Here is a 10793-nt window from a genome sequence, read left to right as displayed (position 1 = left end):
CCACCTTTCGCAGAGATAGGAGCAATTGAGGGTTCGGTACCTTGCTCTGGGGCACCTCGGCAGGGGCTCGAACCGGCGACCCTTCGGTTCCCAAGCGGAAGCACTACCCACTGAGCCACTGCCTCCCAATGATGCAAAGATGTGAAGATGAAGGAAGGAAGGATCTCCGCTGACACTGTCTTTGCTTGTATAATGGGGTTTTATTATACAAAGTACAGCATCATAACAAGCACCATGGAGCGCTTGTGAGAGACTCTGCAGCCGGAATGAGTCGCTCCCGAACTCTGACTTTCAGACGTATTTATACAGTTGATTGTCACTCAAGAAAAGACCCGTTCAGTGGATATTGACAAACCACCTGGGACCCCTGTAAACACTCCGTGACCATCCTGAGGGTAATAGTTCACTTTATAACGGCCATAAACTGTCATCTGTATGTCAGCTGTTTAAGCCCAAGGCTTAAACTGTTCTGTGCAATTTACATTCCTTGTCCAGTTTAGACTAGCTTGAGGTCCACTTTCCCTTTGTCCATTGTCAGCTGTAAGGCCTTCCCTAGTAGAATGAATATATGTTCTTATTGAGATGCTAGATCACAGTAAAATATACCACACTAGCTGATACTTTAACGTAGGTTTCTACGATCGTTTGAGTTTCTGCGGCGCCGAATTGTGTAAAAACCTTTACATTTGCCGTTTAAAAAAAACAAAAAAGGGCAAAACCGTCTGTCCCGTCCCCTCAGTTAGTGAGTGAGACAGCAGACAGTGGTGAGGAGGAGAGTGCGTCGGAAAAACACGTACATTTACACCCGTAAACGAAGCAGCATCTGGCTGTAGTTTAAAAATATAGGAAATAGCAGAGCAGAGAGCCTTCACTGTAAAATGAAAATAACAGTAAGAGCAGGTTCCACCACAAACCTGCACAGACACATCAGAACTGTCCATCCCACAGTGCAGTTGGAGGATAGAGGGCAAGCTGGCTCAACGTCTACTAACCCTGGTGTGTCTGGTCCCAAACCAATAACAACTGCTGCAGCATCGACTAGTAGTGCAAATATAACCCCTCCTACTGCAACTCAGAGCAAATAGAAGTCAGTTTATAACAAAGCAGATGACCCCAGCCAAACAGCATAGTGTTGATGAGGAGTTGGCCAAAATGGTTGCCACTGATTTTCAGCCCTTTTCCATTGCGGAGGACAAAGGTTTTAAAGTTTAAAGTTTTGTTAAAGCCTTAAATCCCACTTACACTCCACCCAGTAGAAAAACACCATCCAGTACAATGATCTCAAAACTATATGACACAGAACGTGCATTATGGCAAGACAGGGTGAAAAAAGCTCCATCAGTTTTCCTGACAACTGACTGCTGGACCTCCACAACCACCGGCTCTTTCATGTCTGTCACTTGCCACTTTGTTGAAAATTACAAGATGACATCTTGCCTGCTGGACTGTTTTGAGTTCATCTACAGACACACTGCAGAAAACTTGGCAGAGGAGCTATGAGGAGTGGCAAGTACAGGACAAAGTGGTGTGCTGTGTGAGTGATAATGCTGCAGACATCACCAAAGCCATAAACATTCTGAAGTGGACCCATGCACCACCCATGTCTGGCGCATACATTAAACCTGATGATTAGAGGCCTGAAGCTTTTACCCTGAAGGTGGTGAAAACAACCTTGGACAAGGTAAAGGCTATTGTGGAGTTTTTCCACAGAAGCACAGTTGTTGTTGTTGTTCATTTGTTTTTGTGGTAAATTAAAACAAAAGTAAGAATGCCTGCTTTTGTAACAGAACAAATGAACAAACTTCCCATTACGTGTGCGTGTTGCGTCTTTTATAATCACATTTTCAGTTTAAGGCGGAGTTTGACAGGAGGGGCAATCCTCTTACCTAATGGCAACAGGGAAAGAAAGTTTTCAATCCAATACTTTCACCACAGAATGGGAGGCCGCTGCTTTGGCATCATTATTCTAGATATCTGGATGACATCTGGGTAATTTGGACACACTCAAAGAAGGTTTCTAACTGTTTTTGAACATTCACCCTGAATAATCATAATCAGGTAGCACAGCCTACTTGCAATAGAATAGAAAATCCTAATTTGGGCAATATGGGAGGCTGGAGACACCCGTCAATGAAACGTGACACTTTAAAGAGCAATCATTTATCAACACACATTACAAAATAGGAAATTATCAACTTTGGTCTTGTCTTTTCACTTCCAACAGTGAGTCAATGTTTCAATTTAGTGGGCATCAAGAGAAGCTGCATGTTGAGACTTCACCTCAGACTGTGCAACAAAAACTACCAGACAACAAATTGGACGTTTAAATATGATGTGTGGTGTTAATTCATTCAGGACAACCAAAAATCAATTCAGTTCAACTTTTATTTATATAGCTCCAAACCAACATAGGTTATCTCAAGGCACTTCAATCGCTTCAATCACATTTTCATGATATAATCAATAAAGATTACTCAGCAGTTATTTATTACCTTCATCATCTGGGACAATCCAGAGAATTGTAATGATACTCTGTATGATTTTAAAATGAATGCAGTTGCTGCTGTTTTCAATTGGCACTATTTGACATTCATTTGTAAATATGCATGATATTCAAACTTCCTCAAACTCATTGGTTTGAAACAACGATAAGTATAAATGCTCCAAACTTCCACAGCCATCATGGTACCTGAAGAACAGTGTGAATGTGAAAAAGGAAGTCGGTTAAGTATTTTGTAATTTAGTCGTGAACTTTAGATCCAAGGGTAGAATTATCATCAAGACACACGGAAGATTGTACAGTGGCTGGTGTGGATGTGTGTTTGTGTCTCTAGCATTTCTCTTTCTCTGTGGACATTCTCCCATCATGCCATGCTTCTCTGGTGTTCCGTAGGGCCTTCGTCCTCTCAGGGTCCACCACCACGTAGTCCACGCGGGCATGGTGGCCACGGGTTCGCCCCTCGCCTGCTCTGCCGCGCTCATCGCCGCGCTCATTGCCCCCTGCCCCACCGTCTGCTGTGCAATTTTTCTAGAAAAGCAAAGACGCAAACCAGAAATGGGGCTGTTTGAAAAATTCAGCATGACATCATCTTTGAGGGATGGATCTTCTGGACCTTTGATCCAGCGGTTGAGGATAGTTAAATAAGTTCTGTTGTCTGTGTCAGGCTCAGAACTTATCAATCAATCATTTTAAACCTTAAAAAAAGGTTCATCCAGCTTGGGAGAGAGAGCTAAAGAGAGAAAGAGAGCAAAGGTACCTGTCTCGCAGGTGTCGCTCGGCCAGTGTGGAGGTCCAGGTCCAGGTACTCCACCTGTTTGTCGCCTCTGGCTGGCCTTTGTAAAGGGCTGCTGGCTCCGCCCTCTGAGGCCCTGTGCAGCATGAGTCTCAGAGACTGAATGACACACACACACACAAACACACACACACGCACACGAGAAGACAAGAAGATGGAGACAACCAAGTTAGTTCTAGATTGAGTGAAAGAAAGACAAAAACGTGGCAGGAACCCAGGAAGGATAGAGAGATGCAAGGATGAAAGATAGGAAAGGGGAAGGGAAGGAGAGAAGGAATGGAGGATGTCTGGAAGGAGACAGAAAGGAAAGACGGAAGGGAAGAGGTAAGACAGGAAATACAGTGTCTATTACCTGCTCTCCAGCGCTGAAGCTCAGGTTTGAGGTCGTCATGGCGACGTAACTGTCATCAGGGTCATCAGAGTCGGACGATGGGGAGGAGCTGTGGGCCGAGCTTCCCCTGACTGACTGAAGACTGGACAGACTGAAACACACACACACACTCTATATTTGCTGGTGCGGTTTCCTACTTATTAAGTAGTAATGGATAGCAGCTATCGATCACCACCACACGAGTGCAGTGTAACATCAAAATAGAACAACTTGTTCAAAATGCCACATGTTATATGCTCTGACACACATTTACCTCCCCCACTGCATAAAACACATTATATATCACACACACACACACACGCACGCACACACACACACACACACACACACACACACACACACGCTTACTCTCGTGTGAAGGTTCGAGTGACAGGCGAGCGGACAGGGGGTGGGACTTCCTGCCATTCCTGCTGCACTTGAGTTATGTCCAGAGGAGCTGGTTTCACTGGGAGAGACAGAGAAGAGGCAGAGAGAGAGCAAGAGAGAGGGGGGAGAGAGAGAGTGCAGTACAATTAATACTGTTTCTAAACCTGTGTTGTGTGTGTTTGTGTATGTCTGGACTGCAGCCTTGTTGAGTAAAGTGGAAGCAGGCAAATAATTAAGACTGAAGGAGAGCGAGAGGAAAGAGAAATGGCTGTTGGGGAGAACCTCAAAGAATAAGACTGAAGGACGTAGAGAAGAGACAACGTTTTCAGGATGTGAAAGAGTGCCAGAGTTTCACATGCAATAAGCAGGACCACAACCTGATCCTACAGCAGAACTGCCAGACTGAACCATCAGCTGATCATTTTAACAGACTAACACAAGCAAATGTCATTGACTTTTCTGCTGTCCTCATATTATCTTTAAGCAATAAGGAGACATCATCTGCATATCTGAATATATGTGAGCTGTGCTAGCAGTTTGTACCTCTGGGTTTGTGTGTCGGTTCTCCACCAGTCTGAGTTTTACTTCCATTCACAGGTGGAGTGGCACAAACCCCTGTGGTGACACAACAAACGATGAGTCAACAAATTAGTTTTAGTCACCGATATCACACAATCACTAGTTAACCTCACCTATCCGCTGTGGTTTCAGGTTGCGGTGGACTGGAGGGGGCATCGCTTCCACCTCGGCTCCACCAGAAGCATTCACTGGATTCTTTCGAAGTGGCGGGGTGACAGGAGCGACGGGGGTCAGCGGGGAGTTCCGAAAGCCCATATGGGCCGGCGGGGGTACCTGCCTCCCCAGGGAAGCCTGCTCGCACAGGCCGGGGGGTGGGTGAGAGGGAAGGCTCGTGGAGAGAGGGGTCATTGGGACGTAGTTGGGATAGCAGGGGTCAGAGTTCACAGAGGAAGAAGGTGGAGGAACTCTGAAGCAAAAGAGGGAGAAATGAGGAAAGACAACACTGAAGTTAGCTTCTGGTTCTATTAGTGGAAACAGCGTAAAATAAAGTCATGAGTCTTCAATAACCTTGGTGCTACCGGAGGCTCGGTGGGGGTGGCGCTCATGGGAACGTAGTTCTCATCCACATCGCCTTCTTCACAACAAACACTCCCCAGAGGAACCAAGCCTTTATTTATCTGAGACAGAGGAAATCACAAAGAAAAATTGATACTTTGACAGTTTGCTGTGATTTTGCAGAAGTGATTATAATCTCTCGTATTCTGTTCTTGAGGTTTATCAGATTTAACTTACAAAATAGCTGCTGAAGCTCTCGTTGAACTCAAACGCTTCGTCACCACCTGAAACACACACAGAATACATATACAGTATATAGAAACATCATATAGGTAGTTCAGATAATTGTAGTGTTTCACCATTGTCGCTTCATTACTTATGTTATGTTTTCAAACATTATATTTATGCCATAAACGACCATGTTACCATCTAGTGCAGAGGTGGGCATTGCATAATCCAGTGGTTCCCAACATTTTTCTGCAGGGAGACGCAAGTATTGGGTCACGTTGAACACGTTTGCATGTTGGCAATACAGAAATTATATAAAAAATAAAAGGAAGAAAGGGCAAAAATGCATTCAGTGAGCATTAGGGGAATGTATGCAATAGCTTTTACAGGTCATGTATGTAAGCTCACACTGGCCCGGCCTGTTTGTCAAATTTAAAACTCATTGTGGCCCTTGAGCCAAAAAGTTTGCCCACCCCGGATCTAGTGGCTACAATAAGGGGGTATAGAGATGGATAGAGTGCTTAAGTCAAACGTGACAGTTTGGGGGTGGAAATTAAACCTTCAACTTAAGTGGAAAAAACATTGTTGTGCATGGTATGAACCACAATTGAGCATAGAATGAGGACCAATTTAGCTCTAGTTTTAATTTGTGTTTAACAATCAATGTGACAACAATCATCTATAACAAATGTTTGTGGGTTGAAAATTGAAATTGAAAAAGTATTTATTTAATTTATGTCCCAACAAACTCTGCTTGCTTTACCTGTCTGTGTGCAGCCTGGTGTAGCAGCAGTGTTAATCCTCGGCAGCCGCATCTCAACATTTTCCCCACCTGCTTCCGTCCCTCCCTCCCTCCTCTCCGACTCAGAGGTGGATCTGGGAAGTGTGGCCGAGCCCCTGTTTGAGCTCTCTCCCTGGGCTGCGACGGCCAGAGGCTTTGGTGGCCGTGGAGGTGGAGTTGGAGTGGACGCGTGGAGCTCTGCCTGCCTTTGGGAGTCCATGCTTGGGGTGGAGGAAAGGCAGTGCGCAGGGCGTGGCAGGGGATTGGACGCTGGTCGGGGGATTTGGTAGCCGCCGATAATGTTTGAGTGGATACTTGAATGCCAGCCAGAGTGTGTGTGCATGTCATCACCAAGCGATGTCCCCACAGGACGTAGATGGAGGTCCAGGGAGTGTTTCCTGGGGTGAGGGGAGGGGTGACAGCGAGGTCTACCCGCCTTTTGCTGGAAGTTAGAGGTCAAGCTAGTGTCCTGTAATTGGCTGAGAGGACTGGACACTGTGGAAACATTCCAAGGGGCCGTCCTAAAACCAGAGGAGAAGGAGGAGGAGGAGGATAAAGGGAATGGAGAAGAGGATGAGGACGAAGAGGAGGAGGGAGGTGGGCAGAGGTTGCCATTGTAATCAGTGTCCAAAGAGGAGGAGGAACCAAGGGGACGGAAAAAGTGAGAAAAAGCAAAGAAAATATGATTAAGTAGCTCTCTTTCTACCCATACTCCCTTGCGTTGGTTTCCAGTGTTTGAGGCTGCGTGTGTTTACCTGATGTGACTCTGGCAGTGCAATAACCACAGGTAATCTTCTTCTGTGGTTCTGTCAGTCTCCAGGTGTGCCAAGCTCACAGGGTCATAAGGGGGTGGGGCAGACCTGGTTGCCACGGCGATGGGGACAGTGCTGCTGGTTGTGGTTGTTGTGGAGCCAGAGACAGGAAGTCTCTCTAGAGTTGCAAAAACAAGAGCAGTGACCAAATAATTGACCAAAATTACAATAAATATAGCACTTAGCAGCAATTGTCCTGCAGGGAATTCTGGGCAATGGAGCGTACCTTTGGAGCATTAACTTTATGTTCGTCAATCAGCAAAAATGTTTATGTGTGGATTCATACCAAAACAACTAACACCCTTTGAATTCAAGCCCTTATTACAGTGTGCCCTGAAGAAAAAGATGATTAAGGGGACTTCCAGGTTCCCTGACATAGCACTGGACAAATGGAAAGGATAGGAAGGAGAAAAGCGACTGTTCTTCCTCAAAGAACATGCCTCCCCATGAACATGAATGCTCCTGAAACAAGCAATGTATTATATGCGGCGCTGACTGCCAGAATGAGCTCAGTATAACAAGAAACAAGAGTGTTTCCTCTGTGCTTAAGTGGTTAAACTCACCACCACTTTATCACAAAAGTGATAAAGTGCACAGAAGCCTCCACCCTGAAACACACAATAAACTTGTTGTGAGGTGGATTCATGTCCTCATAATGCAGGTGAGTCCCCACAATGTTACTGGATTGTCCAGATGACATGATGAATACATCGTCACTCAACCCTCACACACACAAATACACACAGAGTCTCATTCATCTTTCTCTCTGCATGTTCTCTATCTTGAGTAGTGAGGGACGTGTTACTGTTCTTTCCATGATACGCCTTGGTTACCTTCAAAACAAACCGCTCTGTGGGCTAAAATATGTGTTTCAGTGCTGGTAGCTATAGCAGCAACCTTCATCCATCCTATTCACTGAAATCTCACATTAAATGGACTTTCAAAGAAAACTGTATTACCAATTTACCAGTTGCCCTTAGCAACAATTGTTTTCTGGTGTTGTCATAGTTGGTGAGCAAATCACACCAATATTCGCCAGCGTCGACTGTCCTGACGAAGAGCAGATGAAGCCTGATGTGGCCTTTCCTCAGATTGTCTTTGTCGCATTGAATCCTTCCTGCAAACTGCTCATCCTGAGTCTTCGGCTCCTCAACACCATTGTCCATGTGATAAAGAACCTTCTGTGGTGTCGACTTGAACATACAGAGGAGGTTGGTGAGGAAGAGCCCTCCATTGATCAGGATGTCCCAACTGATTGTAATGTTATTGTTCTCCTCTGCCTCTGGGTCTGAGACAGTTCCTCAGCAACGTCCCCTGTGTTGGAAAAGGAGACACAAAAGAGACATGAAGAACACCTTCAACTGCACTTCCACTTCCATTGACCTGCCTTTTGTCCGTCTTGGCAGATGTATAACTCTCTAAGGGCGAGAGTAATATCATGTATTATTGGAAGCTCACCACAGACATTGGACGTCAAGGCAAGAAGAAGTATGCAGATCATGTCCCTCCTGCAGAGGACAACGACACCAAAGGCCAGATTCAGTCAGTATGTTTACATCCACATTTAGTCTGCCTACTCTAATTAAGGCCAAAAATTCATTCTTTCCAGCATCATGTAAAGATTGGAATCTGCATAAAGCAAAGTAACATTACTCTAATCATCATGTCGATTAGGCACAATGCATCACATAATGCCATTGGTAACTCTGGCCATTTATATGTTTTACACACATTTTTGCCTTACTCACATTGCAGACAAATATCAGAGTATAATTGATGTGCAGTTACCGTAATAAGGGTTAATCCTTCCGTCATAAACTGTGGAATATGTTATCTGTTGGCACCGTCAGCCCATGACCATGTGACTTGCAGGTAGATACTGCACTGAAATCTTTTGGGTGCATTACATCAGCCAGGCCAAGCTGAAAAGGAAAACGTCTGGTTTAATATTTTCTATTCGCTTTTGACTGTTATCATAACCTCATATTCTTTTCAATTATTATTACCAAATTAGTCGTAGCAGTGTTACCAAAATATGACACACCTGCTAAACACTAAGTCCTTATGGGTCAGGCTCACAATTTATCATTCAACCCATAGACAGCTAGTGTAAATAGAAATATACATATAGATTTACATGGCAGCTGAAAAAGAGCTCTATCATAGAAAACTAAGGTAATATACAGTATTTGTGAATTGTATTGTTTACATATTATCAAGGAGGAAATCAAAACTTGTACAGACTGTTAGAGCATTAAATGCACCCCAACACCACAACTGCTTTGTAAATTAAAGGTTTGAGTCAGTTCTTACCTGTTTAGGTAATAAAGCTGTACCACGAGTTTGTGTCTGTCAGAACTGTCAGAAACAAGTGCATAATGAGGAAGCAGCTCTAGTCTAATGTGATGCCTCAACCTCGTGACCGGTTTAAAGCCTTGAGGTTGTGTCTACCTTAAACTGAACCGACTGCTTAATAACATTGGAGAAACATGAACTTCATAGTATATTGTTCATGATCACAAAGCAGGGCTGTGCTGATGTTTCAGTTTCCTCTTACAACTTTTTCACACAAAGTACAAGTACAAAGAATAGAGCATTGAGATCATTTACCCCAACAAATGCTGGCCCCGAAACACACAGATCACACAAACACAACCCACTCAGAAATAAGATGTATTTATTATTTCTGTACATTGTCCACAGTATCCAACAGGTTCATATACCATATTGTCTCTGGTATCATTCAAAGCAGTGACATCACTCCCCATATACTGTACCACACCTGATGGTACAGTATATGGGGCCGGTACGAACCGTAACCTTCTGCCATTACAGGCAACTAAAATGTACTGAAACTACAAAATGCACCAGTGTACATTCCTTTAACCATGTTGCAAAGATCTGGACTTAAATTTTATAAGTCATAACTTTTTAACAAAACATATTTTGATGATTTACTGCTCACATAACAATATGGTCAGTGTGCAGGAGCCTTGTGAAACACAGCATCAGTGCAGGTTAGGTGTAACAGATTGGGCCCCACCCAGGGAAAACCCAAACAAGTCAGACTCACTTCACATCAGTTCCCCACACATGCCAACCGCTATCACAACATTCAAAACCTTCAAAACATTTATCTGTCACATTCACATACATCAACAATTTGTAACTGTAAAAGGTTGTTTGTCATAGTTAATTGACAATTCACCAACTTATGCAGGAACAATCAGGATACATTCGGTCTTGCTTGCTCCCAGATTACCTCTGAAGAAGCCGCGGACCTGAGCGGTTCCATATGATTCACCAAAATAACCAAAAAGACTCTGACACTATAACGTTTGATACGCGAAAATAAACACATTCCCATCCCCATGATACTGTGACAATTAACACAGACATCAGTGAGCTAAATGGGTTAAGTATCTTTTTTGCATAAAAAAACTTATACCAAAACTATCAGAACAATACTTTTTTTGAACTTTTAAGAAAGAATGCCTTTCACTGTCTCAGCAGGCTCAGAAATTCTTCTTTCCAATTCATGCACACTTCACATAAGTAAACACTTCACATAAGTGAACACTTCACGTAATTGCATAGACATGCAAGTTTCATATGACACATTAGGCAGCGCAGAGTGCAGGGCAGCTTATTGCCCCGTCACGTGAGGTAAGCCTTTGTGCTCCATTTCAAACATTTTTCTTTAGTTGTCTCCTAACTTATGGTCACACAAAATATTTGACCACATACAGCTGCAGGATCTGGCTTTAGTGTCAGAATAATGCTTTGTTAGCATCAGTCAGAGACTTTGCTTCACTCCTGCCTCAGTGCTGGTGAGTCATGAGACTAAA

The 10793-nt window shown here is 43.9% G+C and overlaps 1 protein-coding gene across 6 annotated transcripts; it reads right to left on the bottom strand.

Annotated features, from left to right (window-relative positions):
• Positions 1 to 2386: 2386 nt before the first annotated feature.
• On the bottom strand, positions 2387 to 9290 carry LOC143010673 (GRB2-associated-binding protein 1-like). Of its 6 annotated transcripts, none has more exons than XM_076163149.1 (15): positions 9259 to 9290; positions 8734 to 8867; positions 8404 to 8453; positions 7913 to 8259; positions 6889 to 7063; positions 6116 to 6654; positions 5551 to 5601; positions 5362 to 5408; positions 5137 to 5246; positions 4743 to 5035; positions 4594 to 4665; positions 4033 to 4129; positions 3646 to 3775; positions 3258 to 3392; positions 2388 to 3028 (listed from the first exon to the last, which is right to left on the bottom strand). In XM_076163149.1, exons 4-15 carry the CDS (start codon positions 8145 to 8147, stop codon positions 2831 to 2833), a joined length of 2082 nt encoding a protein of 693 aa, XP_076019264.1. In that variant the 5' UTR covers positions 8148 to 8259; positions 8404 to 8453; positions 8734 to 8867; positions 9259 to 9290; the 3' UTR covers positions 2388 to 2830. The 6 variants fall into 6 exon arrangements, with proteins under 6 accessions (XP_076019268.1, XP_076019264.1, XP_076019262.1 ...); XM_076163147.1 differs by having other exon boundaries at positions 7913 to 8233; XM_076163153.1 differs by lacking the exon at positions 7913 to 8259 and having other exon boundaries at positions 2387 to 3028; positions 8329 to 8453.
• Between the last annotated feature and the right edge of the window lie 1503 nt (positions 9291 to 10793).

The sequence above is a fragment of the Genypterus blacodes genome, unplaced genomic scaffold (genome assembly GCF_046128005.1).
Source record: "Genypterus blacodes isolate CSIRO-AG114 ecotype Tasmania unplaced genomic scaffold, CSIRO-AGI_Gbla_v1 ptg000129l_1, whole genome shotgun sequence".
Taxonomy (NCBI): Eukaryota; Metazoa; Chordata; class Actinopteri; order Ophidiiformes; family Ophidiidae; genus Genypterus; species Genypterus blacodes.
Note: the sequence above shows the minus strand (reverse complement) of the source record. Positions and strands in the feature narration are given on the sequence as shown.